Source organism: Bos grunniens, chromosome 29, assembly GCF_055505025.1.
Source record: "Bos grunniens cultivar Pamir isolate PY7600 chromosome 29, Bosgru_T2T1.0, whole genome shotgun sequence".
NCBI classification, from domain to species: Eukaryota; Metazoa; Chordata; class Mammalia; order Artiodactyla; family Bovidae; genus Bos; species Bos grunniens.
Window position 1 is genome coordinate 2567636 of NC_141193.1, and position 12677 is coordinate 2580312.

Consider the following 12677-nt stretch of genomic DNA (forward strand, 5'->3'; position numbering starts at 1 on the left):
CACCGACTGCCACACGAGAACAGGATGACGACCCGCAGCCCGTCGGCCCGGCCCCGAGGACCCCACCGTGGTCCTCGCGGAGCCCACCTGGCCCTCGGTGCCCCTGCCTCGACCAAGGCTGGAGACACACCGTGGAGCTCAGTGGGGATTCTCCTCCCCCGGGAGTGAAAACGCGTGAACGGGGGTGGAGAGGACATGCTCCCGGGCGGGGACCTGGGAACGCTGCGGCCCCAATGTCACCCTGGGGGTGCTGAGCCGGCCCTGCCGCCCGCTCGCCCGCAGGATCGCGGTGGAGACAGGGCGGCGAGCTGAGCTAGCATGACCCGAGTGCCCGGCCGGGCAGGCTTTGTGTGCGGCGCCGCAGGCTCTGCCAGTTTGAGCCCGTCTTTCTCTTGCTCAAATGCCTCCCAATGCGCCCACACAGCAGAGATTAGCTGATAGCCATCAGTACTGGCGGGGTGGGGAGTGCTGGGGGACGATCCTTGGCTGAAGCCACTCGGCGGTCTGAGCCCCCGAGTCGTGACCTGCTGACCCAGCAGCCCTGCCGGCCCGGCGCGCGCTGACCGTGCAGGCTGACGGCAGACAAAGCCCAGCCCCCGGTTGGGAAGACTTTATTACTGACGACTCAGAGCAGGAGGCGGCCCGGCCCTCTGTGGACAGAGCGCTTCACTCGGGGCCAAGGGCCACTGTAAACAGGCGGGAGCACGGGCGGGGTCCCGGGGGGGTCACGGGGGGCCCCCGTTCTGAACCAGTTGCAGGTACTCTAAGTGCAGCTTCTCCTGCGCCTCGAACAGCTTCCGCAGCTTCTTGGCCTGCCCCTTGCTCAGCTCTTTGCCTTCGGTGTCGTGCGTGGGCAGACCCTGGGGGGGCGAGAGCACGGCGGTCACCCCGGGCACCCCGCCCCCACACCACACTCTGCACCCAGCACCCTGATCCGCGGCGCTGGGGCCTCTGGGGAGCACCCTCCTGCCCCGGGCTGAGAGGCATGGCACCCAGGTGGGTCGGCGGCCTCCTTGCTTGTGTGAGCTTAAAAGCCCAGCGGGCCGGAGGGTCTCGGGAGGCCCCACTGGGGAAGCCCTGGCCGGGGGCACGGCTGTGCCATGCCCTTCGGACCGTCTGCGGGGACAGGCTCTGCAAACCCCTTAACCAGCCCCGCGCTGACAGAGAGCAGCCCTGCACACAGGCTGGACCTAACAGCCCACACGAGCCCGTCTTCCTGGGCAGAGACACTCCTTAGCCAAGTTCAAACCCCTGCCATCCCCGTTTCATGGTCTAACAACGTCCTGAAAAGAAAAAAAAGCCTCCTCTTACATTTTCGTCGAACTTGGAGTATTTGTCGCTTTCCGATAAGAACATCTCACTGGGTGGGATCTTCATCTTGGCCAGCTTTGCTGCCTGGAACACACACGTGGGGTCACTGCTCCGAGCCCAGAGGGGGGCCCCACGCCAGCCCCCAAGTTCAGGGAGCGACAGAAAGACCGAGGCGACACCCAGGCAGAGGGAGTTAAAGGCGGAAAGTGGAGGTTTTCTGTAGGACAGAGGGGTGCGGGGCACACGGCAGGGCCAGGGTGGCAGGCGCCAGCCCGCAGCCGCCGCCTCCCTGGGGCACCACGTGGATGTGGGGGACAGAGGTGGGGGGCAGCTAGGCTGTGAGAGACACAGACGGCAGAGTGGGTAAAGTGCCTTCCCGCCGGAAGCCCCTCGCAGGCAGACGCTACCTCCTGCTCCTGCCTCTTCCCGGCAGCCTCCTCTTTCCTCTTCCTCTTCTCCTCTTCTGCCTGTGGGACACCAGACTCCCGTGAGCTGAGCCGCCCCGGCCCCGCTCGAGGGGGAGGGAAATGGGACAAGCCCCCTGCTCCCCCCTGCTGCTGCCCCCTGCCCGGCCCGCTGTGCACACAGGGCAGGGAGTGGGCACCACACGTGAGGTCACCCTCAGCACGGCCACAGTGAAGGAGGGAGCAGAGGCCTGCCCGGCCATGCAGTGGGACCAGGGATGGCCCGGAGAGCCCCGCTGGGCGGCGCCACCCGGGGGCGGAGGGCGGCCTGGGTGCTGGGCTGCATGCCCGCACAGAGCGGCCTGGAGCCCACCATGGGTCTGCTGAGTCCCCCGCCGTGTACACCCCTCCTGGCATCCACGGCGGTGCCCCGGGGCACAGGCAGCCCTGTTGCCTCACCACGCCCCTCCCGGACACCTGCGGAGGCTCCTCCTGGCCCCCAAATGCAGGTCGACAGCGGCTTCCTCCTACAGCCCCGTGGGCCCAGCCCATGAGCTGTGCCCAGAGCTGCCGAAGGGCACCGGCTCCGTCCCATTTCTCTGCAGGACACTGAGTCCCCGAGAGCAGGGTCGGTCCTGATTCACGGAGCAATCCTGCTCCCAGAGGTCTAGGGGGTCTGATGTGTGACAAGGACGCGTGCTGGGGCGGAGGGAGCTGTGACAACACGCTCACCCCCGGGGACGGGGAGGATGGAGGTGAGACACGCTCACCCCGGGGACGGGGAGGATGGAGAGTGAGACACACTCACCCCGGGGACGGGGAGGATGGAGGGGGACACGCTCACCCCGGGGACAGGGAGGATGGAGAGTGAGACATGCTCAGCCTGGGGACGGGGAGGATGGAGGTGAGACACACTCACCCCGGGGACGGGGAGGACGGAGAGTGAGACACGTTCACCCCCGGGGACGGGGAGGATGGAGAGTGAGACACGCTCACCCCGGGGACGGGGAGGATGGAGAGTGAGACACGTTCACCCTGGGGACGGGGACGATGGAGAGTGAGACACATTCACCCCCGGGGACGGGGAGGATGGAGAGTGAGACACGCTCAGCCCCATGGACGGGGAGGACGGAGGTGAGACACGCTCACTCCCGGGGGACAGGGAGGACGGAGGTGAGACACACTCACCCCCGGGGACGGGGAGGATGGAGGTGAGACATGCTCACCCCTGGGGACGGGAAGGATGGAGGTGAGACACGCTCACCCCCGGGGACGGGGAAGATGGAGAGTGAGACAAGCACACCACCGTGGACAGGGAGGATGGAGAGTGAGACACGCTCACCCCGGGGATGGGGAGAATGGAGGTGATACATGTTCACCCCTGGGGACAGGGAGGATGGAAGTGACATGCTTACCCCCGGGGACGGGGAGGATGGAGGTGAGACATGCTCACCCCCGGGGACGGGGAGGATAGAGAGTGAGACACGCTCACCCTGGGGACGGGGAGGATGGAGGTGAGACACGCTCACCCCAGGGACGGGGAGAATGGAGGTGAGTTCACCCCCAGGGGACGGGGAGGATGGAGGTGAGTTCACCCCCAGGGGACAGGGAGGATGGAGGTGAGACACGCTCACCCTCGTGGATGGGGAGGATGGAGGGGGACACGCTCATCCCCGGGGACAAGGGAGGATGGAGGGGGACACGCTCACCCCGTGGACGGGGAGGATGGAGGGGGACACGCTCACCCCGGGGACAGGGAGGATGGAGGGGGACACGCTCACCCCGGTGACGGGGAGGATGGAGGGGCACACGCTCACTCCCGGGCCGGGGTGACACTTCAGGTGACCGGCAGGTGGGACCACACGTCTGCAGGTCACCAGAAGCAACGGACCTTCCCTCACGCTCCGCGCTCTTCGTTAGGAGCTGATTCTGTTGTTGTTTAATTGCCAAGTGGTTGCCTAGCTTGTTCGTCCTCCCTTTCAACGTTTACAAACACCGGGGCTTAGTAAGACTGGAAACACTGACTCCTCCGTGTGCAGTGCACACACGCCCGTGGTCATCGCGCCAGCACACGGCCAGCCCGGCCCCTGCGGCCTCACTCACCCTTTTCTTGTCTTCTCTCTCTCTCAGTAAGGCGTCTCTGTCCACCAGCTTGACCACGGTGGGCAGACCTGAAAGGCAAATGGCCGTGGGAGTCCCGAGCCCAGCCCTGTGCCCACTGCTCCTGCCCTCGGGGCCCCCAGAGGGCAGCAGGGAAACCCCCATTACTGCTCCCAGAGACCACACGTTAACTGTGCTGCTGGGGCCTGAAGAGCCAGGCATCACAGTGAGACTTTCTCCTGAGGGTTTAAAACCCCATCATTTTCTGTGAAGCCCAAACCCCAGCCAAGTCAAAAGACAAGCTGTGAAACTCGCTGACGATCCACACGACACAGGCTGCCTCCCGAGGGACAGGTCCCTGCAGAATCGGGGTGCCGGGCAGTCAGGCCACAGGAGCAGAGCCCCAGATGTCGTCTTTCAGACAGAAGGGGCTGGCGTGAGGTCCAAGAGGCACGATCCGGCCCTGCGGACCCTGTAAGAGGCGCGGTGCCCTCGGACCCATCCCAGCAGCTCCCCTCTTGAGAGCCAGCCGCACCTGGCAGCCCCAACCCGGCGCCCACATCACAGCCAGAGGACCCACCTTCGTGGTCTTCCAGCCGCACCCCCAGCTCGGGCAGGACGTCGTCCCGCAGGGCGTCGCTCAGCTGGAGGACCTCAGGCACTGTGGGCAGAGGACACGGCTCAGTCCTCGGGCGTGGGAATGCCCGGGCACTGCCCGCTGGCAGTGGAGGCAGGCGAAGCCGAAACGGACACCACAGTCACTGCTGAGCGCAGAGCAGGCACAGCTCGGGGCCCTGTTGAGTGGCGGGCACATAGCCTGGCCCCGAAGACCCTGCGTGGGGACAGCCCGGCGTGACAGCAGGCCCGGGGAGACCAGGGCTCCGCTGCACAGAGGGGCCCCCGGGAACACTGAGCCCCATGGCCAGGGCGCAGCGATCCTGGGAGAGGCAGCCGCGTCTCTCCACCCGGGACCAGGGGCTTGTTCCGAGCCCCGAGGTCACGACCAGCCCCGGACCAGCTCCCTGCTGTCGGCTCACAGCAGCTGGCACGCCAGGCCCAGGGACCTGCGGGCAGGACCCAGAAAGGCGGGAGTGGAGGCGGGGCTCTCCAGGAACCGACATGCACCTGCAGGTGGGGGTGACCCCCATGGCTGCCTGCGCCTCTCACCCAGAGATCCTGGCTGAGCAAGGGACAGGAAAGGGCCCCCTGGCCCGACTCTGCCTTGAGCACCAGCTCTCCTGGCCGGGCCCACCCCACCCAAGGGAGGGGGCCACCTAGAGCCCAGCTTGAAGGACCCCCAGGAGGTAAGAAAGACTCAGAGCAGCAGAGCAGGCAGGGCAAGCACACTTCCTGGGAGGCCCTGGGAAGGCCTTGACAGGCCCCTCACGTCCGGACAATCCTAACCCACACGTTAGTCTCTCTGTTCATCCTACAAGCAACACGAGCAACCCCTGGCTCACTCCCTTCCTGGCCCAGGAGCAGGGGGACCCTGTGAGAGCCCTGTAATGGCCCCGAAGTGCCAACGCCAGCCAGGCCCCGTCCGCAGGAAGCGCCCTGACCAGGGAGGACGCAGCTGGGGGGAAGAGGCCAGCCTGTCTGCACCGGGTGTGAAGGGCTTGCTTACAAGCTGCCCTTGTAAGGGCTAAAAATTCACCCCAGCTAAACCCATATCCTACCGACGCCAAGAGCTGCTCTTGAGACCCTCTGGCCCGAGACCCCGGCCCCGGGGCACGGCAGGTTCAGCTGTGGGCAGACCCGGGCCCACGGGCCCTCCACATCCCTCTCTGCAGCTCTGACCTATCCCTATGGGTAATGGTCTTGACAGGGATCAAGACCATCCCCATGGAAAAGAAATGCAAAAAAAGCAAAATGGCTATCTGGGGAGGCCTTACAAATAGCTGTGAAAAGAAGAGAAGCAAAAAGCAAAGGAGAAAAGAAAAGATAAAAGCATCTGAATGCAGAGTTCCAAAGAATAGCAAGAAGAGATAAGAAAGCCTTCCTCAGCGATCAGTGCAAAGAAATAGAAGAAAACAACAGAATGGGAAAGACTAGAGATCTCTTCAAGAAAATCAGAGATACCAAGGGGACATTTCATGCAAAGATGGGCACAATAAAGGACAGAAATGGTATGGACCTAACAGAAGCAGAAGATATTAAGAAGAGGTGGTAAGAATACACAGAAGAACTGTACAAAAAAGAGCTTCACGACCCAGATAATCACGATGGTGTGATCACTGACCTAGAGCCAGACATCCTGGAATGTGAAGTCAAGTGGGCCTTAGGAAGCATCACTATGAACAAAGCTAGTGGAGGTGATGGAATTCCAGTTGAGCTATTTCAAATCCTGAAAGATGATGCTGTGAAAGTGCTGCCCTCAATATGCCAGCAAATTTGGAAAACTCAGCAGTGGCCACAGGACTAGAAAAGGTCAGTTTTCATTCCAATCCCAAAGAAAGGCAATGCCAAAGAATGCTCAAACTACCGCACAATTGCACTCATCTCACATGCTAGTAAAGTAATGCTCAAAATTCTCCAAGCCAGGCTTCAGCAATACGTGAACCGTGAACTTCCAGATGTTCAAGCTGGTTTTAGAAAAGGCAGAGGAACCAGAGATCAGATTGCCAACATCTGCTGGATCATCGAAAAAGCAAGAGTTCCAGAAATACATCTTATTTCTGCTTTATTGACTATGCCAAAGCCTTTGACTGTGTGGATCACAATAAACTGTGGAAAATTCTGAAAGAGATGGGAATACCAGACCACCTGACCTGCCTCTTGAGAAACCTATATGCAGGTCAGGAAGCAACAGTTAGAACTGGACATGGAACAACAGACTGGTTCCAAATAGGAAAAGGAGTACATCAAGGCTGTATATTGTCACCCTGCTTATTTAACTTCTATGCAGAGTACATCATGAGAAACGCTGGGCTGGAAGAAGCACAAGCTGGAATCAAGATTGCCGGGAGAAATATCAATAACCTCAGATATGCAGATGACACCACCCTTATGGCAGAAAGTGAAGAGGAACTCAAAAGCCTCTTGATGAAAATGAAAGTGGAGAGTGAAAAAGTTGGCTTACAGCTCAACATTCAGAAAACGAAGATCATGGCATCTGGTCCCATCACTTCATGGGAAATAGATGGGGAAACAGTGGAAACAGTGTCAGACTTTATTTTTTTGGGCTCCAGAATCACTGTAGATGGTGACTGCAGCCATAAAATTAAAAGACGCTTACTCCTTGGAAGAAAGGTTATGACCAACCGAGATAGCATATTGAAAAGCAGAGACATTACTTTGACAACAAAGGTCCGTCTAGTCAAGGCTATGGTTTTTCCTGTGGTCATGTATGGATGTGAGAGTTGGACTGTGAAGAAGGCTGAGTACCAAAGAATTGATGCTTTTGAACTGTGGTGTTGGAGAAGACTCTTGAGAGTCCCTTGGACTGCAAGGAGATCCAACCAGTCCATTCTGAAGGAGATCAGCCCTGGGATTTCTTTGGAAGGAATGATGCTAAAGCTGAAACTCCAGTACTTTGGCCACCTCATGCTAAGAGTTGACTCATTGGAAAAGATTCTGATGCTGGGAGGGATTGGGGGCAAGAGGAGAAGGGGACGACAGAAGATGAGATGGCTGGATGGCATCACTGATTCGATGGACGTGAGTCTGGGTGAACTCCGGGAGTTGGTGATAGACAGGGAGGCCTGGCGTGCTGGGATTCATGGGGTCGCAAAGAGTTGGACACGACTGAGCTGAATTGACTGAACTGAATGCAGGAGACCCGGGTTCGATCCCTGGGTCGGGAAGATCCCCTGGAGAAGGGAATGACAACCCACTCCAGTATTGTTGCCCAGAGAATCCCATGGACAGAGGAGCCTGGCAGGCTACAGTCCGTGGGGTAGCAGAGTCAGACACAACTGAGCACTTTTCAGTATACTCACTACACAGACGTTAGACACAGAACTACTAAAGGCCCCTCAACTCCTCTCCTAGGCGTGCACCCAAAACACCTGAGCACAGGGAGCCAAGCTGACACTTACACACACGTGTTCACAGCAGTGCTGTGCACCAAAGGTGCACACTGTCCATCCGTCCACCCAGGGCTGACAGATGGACAGAAGGCGGCACGCACGTGCAGTGGAGAATCACAGATTTAAAGAGGAAGGGGGCACGGCCACGTGCCACAGCGTGGGTAACCTCGAAAACATTCTGCTGAAAAGCCAGACAAAAGCAGCCAAAGAACAGGCTGGAAGGGGTCTGCTCCCTGCCCCTGCTGGCGAAAAGCCCCATCTTTATCTCTGGATGAGACTCAAGAGAAATCTGGGAGAACAGAGTGAACTGAAGAGACGGGAGCGCCGGGTTAGCATCCCAGGGAGTCTACCGACCCTGGCATCTCTCTGAACTTCCCAGGGAACAACGTGGAAAACAAACAAACAAACGAGGTTACACGCAGCGGTTCTTGCTGTTCAGCTGTCACGACGCATCCCACTCTGCGACCCACGGGCGCAGCACGTCAGGCTTCTCTGTCCCTCACCACCTCCCAGGGTTGGCTCAGACTCACGTTCACTGAGGCGGCGATGCCATCCGACCATCTCCTCTGCTGCGTGATCCGTTTACGGAACATGCCCGCAACGGGACAACCCCGAGACAGAGGGCAGGCTGGCGGCAGCCGGAGGCTGGGGGAGGGGAGCGCCTCTGGAGGGCGGGGACGTTTGGGGGCCGGAAGGCGGCGGCGCTGCACGGGCCAGGAAGGCCCTGGGAGCCCGAACGGTACCTCAGTGTGGCCGCTTTTACGTCATGTGAATTTCACCTCAATAAACTATTTTTTTAAGGGAAAACCCCAGTTGGATATTTCCGAGGAATTCAATAAACCGACTCTTAAATGTATGCAACAAATTTCTGAGAACAACTCACACGACCCTAAAAGAGGAGCACAGAGGGGGAGCTGGCCTCCAGGGAGGGGAGAAGCTCGCAGGCGGCGATGGAAGCTTCCAGCCCCGCCACCGCCACGGTGGCAGGAGTGAAGCCAAGGCTTCCACCCGGAGAGTCCAAGCTGGAGGAGCGGCCCACGAGTCTGGGGCAGCAGTGGGCTGGGTGCAGGGCACTGGGCGGACCTGCTCCAGGTGGGGTGGGGGAGCCTGTGCACAGAGCAAGGGCGGCCAGGGGCCAGCAGGCCTCCTGGAAGGACGCAGCTACGTGGCCGCCAGGGAGGCCAGCAAGGAGAATGGGCATCCTGGACGTGGGCCGGCAGGCGACGTCCCTGGGGCACCTCTCGGCCTTGCAGGTGCCAAGCTCTGAGCCCAGCTCCAGGCGGGAAGGAGCACGCCCCGCAGTGGCCATCTCAGGACCGCCTCGCCACACCTGCAGCTGCAGCCTCGCCCCCCCCGCCTGCACAGCCCGGGGCTTCGCTGCCCACTGCAGGCTCAGGTCAGCCCTGCTGGTCGCCGTGAGTCCAGACCAGCAGAGGGGGAAGCGGACTGCCTTTCTGACGCGGTTAGCTGCCCGTCTGACAACCGCTCAGAGCCGCCCGAGACGACATGTTTGCAACCCCCCATCCTCAGGCTCTCGGGCGAGCACGAGGGGCAGGCAGGGTGCAGACAGCAAAGCCGGAGCAGACTCCAGAGCCGCCCCAGGAGACGCTGTGCAGTCACCACGGGCCTCTGCGGCCAAGGACAGGACCCCTCCAGTCCTCGGCCTGCGCATGCCCCAGGCCACGGAGCCCCGCCAGGCACACCGCACCTCTGTGCTCACGGGCGATCCGCCGCACCCCTTCCCGGAACTCCGACAGCACCTGCAGGTAGGGCATGACCGTGGACTCCAGCTGCAGAGAGAACGTTTGGGTTGCTGTGACCAGCGCCCTGTTTGTGAAGGTCAGAGCCCGGCACACGCGCCTCAGGGCGGGGCTGCCAACAGATGTGCGAGCCTGTCCAACACGGGGCCACAGGCGTGGGGGCGCCCGCATGGCGGCACAGGCAGGACAGTAAGAGGGTCCCCCCCAGTGGCCTGAGCCTGGGGTTCATAGAAGCCTGGTCTCAGACATCCAGGAGGGAACGCGGTCCTGGGGGCAGGGGCAGCAGGGAGTCCTGGCCCGGAAGGGCTTTACTCACATTGAGGCTGGTTCCAGCTCCTCCGATGGGGAAACCCAGGGAGCTTTCCTCTTCTATGGCCCCGAAGATCTAGGGAAAGAAGCAAGCGTGCAGGACACGTGGCTGAGAGACGGCAGGCAGGGACCGCATCTGCGATGCGCGGGCGGCGGTGCCCCAGGCCCTACCCGGCGCGGGTGGTGGCGGGGCAGTTAGAGACTGAGACCCAGGCTGAGGTGCCCGCCCACCGCTGCAGGACGGGTCCGGTTCCCACAACCCCTCTGGCCCCCAGCCAAGGCCACTGGACCACAGAGCCCCCTGCAGGGACCCCCAGGACTCATCAGCAGGAAGAGAGCATGCTGAACAAGGCATTGGGGACTGCTGGCAAGTACTTCTGCTCGTCAAACCCCAGACAAGAGGGACGAAAGCCGGCGCGGGCCGCTCACCTTCAGCATGTGTGTGAGGTAGTGGGCAATGCTCTCCAGCAGGACGCGGTGGGGCCTCCTCCGGGCGGCCTTGCGGGCCGCCATGTAGAGGTTGCACTGGCCGACCAGAGCCCGCATCTCCTCCAGGACTGTGCGCGTGTCGATGTTGTCACAGAGCGCCTGGTGAACTGCGGCCTTCTTCTTGTAAAAGCTGAGCAGGAAGAGGAAGGCGGGGCACCGTCAGCCGGACAGCTCTGCCTGGGACGGCCCGCAGCGTGATGGTTCTGAGCGCGGTTCCGCACGGACAGCGGGGACGGAGTCACCAGCTGCCCCCTCACCCCCCGTCAGTGGGCACGATGGGGGACCGTGCAGGCCCAGGGAGAAGGTGCAGCCTCACCTCTTGTTCAGCTCCGTTTCCTCGTCCTCCCACTTCTCAAACTGAGCGGCCACCTCCACGGGGGCTCGGAGGAGGTCTTTCACGTTTAAGAAAAACTCCTGAAGTTAGAAAACCCCGTTCAGGAGAATTTCTGAAAAGAGCCTGAGCTGCTCTGGGCACCACCCAGCCCCCCACACAGCAGTGGGCAGGAAGGGGACCAAAAGGTTTCTCTGCAGGACCAGAGTCCCATCTCGGCTTTGGGGTCCCTTGGGGTGGCCGACAGGCGCCCATGTAGGTGAGATGGGGCGCACCGGCAAAGCGGCTCAGCCGCCCCCCAGCTCAGCACCCACATCCCCTTCTGTCCAGGAGGAGCGAGGCCCTCGCGAGGCCGGGGGGCGCGGGGCGGGACCTACGTTGAGGAGCCTTTCGTACTGCAGCGCCGACTCCATGGTGTTGGCCGAGTAGTCCAGCGTGTCCTTCCACGAGTGCATGAGGAAGGCCAGGCGCAGCTGGCGGGCTGCGGGCAGAAGGGCAGCCTGAGGCTCCGCCCCAGCCGGCGGCACCCGCGCGGACAGGGGCGCTGGGGGCTCCTTACCTGAGTGCTTCTTCAGGGCGTCTTTAATGGTGATGAAGTTCTTGAGCGACTTGGACATCTTGCAGCCCGCGATGGTCAGGTGGCCTGTGTGCAGGAAGTACCTGACCCAGCAGTCGTTCTCAAAGTAGGCCTGCACACAAGGGCGGGAGGGGCGGGGGCGGGGCTCAGGGCACCTCCGCAGGCCCAGGGGGCTCAGAGGGGGGACCCTGTGCTGGGCAGGGCCCTGGCAGGAAGTGAGGACGGGTGGGTCCAGGCCTGCGCTGCGAAGGCCAGGCTGCTCATGTGCGAATCAGACCAAACAATCCGATTCACACTCCCCTGACTCGGAGGCCAGGCTCTGCTGGAGAGCACTCGCCGTGCACCCCCTGCCCACCCACCCGCCCAGACAGCGGCCAAGGCCCCTACCTCTGACTGCGCCAGCTCGTTGTCGTGGTGGGGGAAGCGGAGGTCGAAGCCCCCTCCGTGGATGTCCATCGAGGCTCCCAGGAGGGTGCCCGCCATGGCCGAGCACTCGATGTGCCATCCGGGGCGCCCCTGGGGACCCACACTCAGTGAGGGAGCGCCCCGCCTGGCCTCCGTGGCCACGACCCCCAGAAACCAAGCTCCGCGGGAGCAGGGGGTCGAGTCCCACACGCGGAAAGACCGCAGGGAACGGCGAACCCCGTGAAGGCCGAGGCCGTGTCGCTGCCGGGCCCCTGCTCCGACACCCCTGGCCCATGGCTCGCGCCACCAGGACCGTCGTCACAGGCAACATTAGAGGGCGGACACCCCCAACAGCTCAGGTGAGAGATGGTCGGGATGCAGGGCTCCGAGGTGCTCCAGTCCCATCCCACCGGCCACAGGGGGAAGGTGATGACCCCATGGGGGGTGGGCCTTGCAGGGATGCGTTCCCCCCCTGCCCCAGCCACACTCACCTTGCCCCACGGGCAGGGCCAGGACGGCTCCCCGGGCTTGGAGGCCTTCCAGAGCGCAAAGTCATTGGGGGACCGCTTCTCACTCAGGCGCTCTGCAGAGACGCTCAGGTCGCCTGCGGACGTGGGGAGCGTGGGATCATCTCAGCCCAGGGATGTGTGAGTTATGTGTTTATTGGACCCCCACCCCTGCACCCCACTGCCCCCCACCCCCGCAGCCCCTGCATCAGGATGATGATGGAGCGGACTGCAGGTGTGAGGGGCTGTTCCCGCGGGCCTGCCTTGGGTGCAGATGTGAGGGGCTGTTCCCGCGGGCCTGCCTCAGGGACAGGTGTGAGGGGCTGCTCTCGAGGGCCTGCCTCGGGTGCAGGGGTGAGGGGCTGTTCCCGCGTGCCTGCCTCGGGGACGCCGGCTCGAGTGGGCAGGCTCCTGTACTAACATCGGTGGCCTCTGGGCCGGATTCTGGGAGGTGTGA

At 62.2% G+C, this 12677-nt stretch overlaps 1 protein-coding gene across 8 annotated transcripts in view; it reads right to left on the reverse strand.

The window, feature by feature from the left end:
* Positions 1 to 595: 595 nt before the first annotated feature.
* The window catches only part of CARS1 (cysteinyl-tRNA synthetase 1), a 52187-nt gene continuing 40105 nt past the window's right edge, over positions 596 to 12677 (reverse strand). For 3 of the 8 annotated variants that reach the window (XR_015157623.1, XR_015157622.1, XR_015157626.1), the window contains exons 11-23: positions 12206 to 12318; positions 11697 to 11825; positions 11292 to 11421; positions 11110 to 11213; positions 10718 to 10815; positions 10342 to 10531; positions 9920 to 9988; positions 9552 to 9633; positions 4396 to 4476; positions 3819 to 4287; positions 1719 to 1778; positions 1312 to 1395; positions 596 to 860 (exon numbers count right to left, since the gene is read on the reverse strand). Coding sequence is in view for 3 of the 8 variants with exons in the window: in XM_086383889.1 (XP_086240015.1) it covers positions 726 to 860; positions 1312 to 1395; positions 1719 to 1778; positions 3819 to 3886; positions 4396 to 4476; positions 9552 to 9633; positions 9920 to 9988; positions 10342 to 10531; positions 10718 to 10815; positions 11110 to 11213; positions 11292 to 11421; positions 11697 to 11825; positions 12206 to 12318 (1343 nt within the window). In the remaining 5 variants the exon portion in view is untranslated. The remainder of the gene's footprint in view (positions 861 to 1311; positions 1396 to 1718; positions 1779 to 3818; positions 4288 to 4395; positions 4477 to 9551; positions 9634 to 9919; positions 9989 to 10341; positions 10532 to 10717; positions 10816 to 11109; positions 11214 to 11291; positions 11422 to 11696; positions 11826 to 12205; positions 12319 to 12677) is intronic. The other 5 variants (XM_086383889.1, XM_086383888.1, XM_086383890.1 and 2 more) reach the window with 3 other exon arrangements.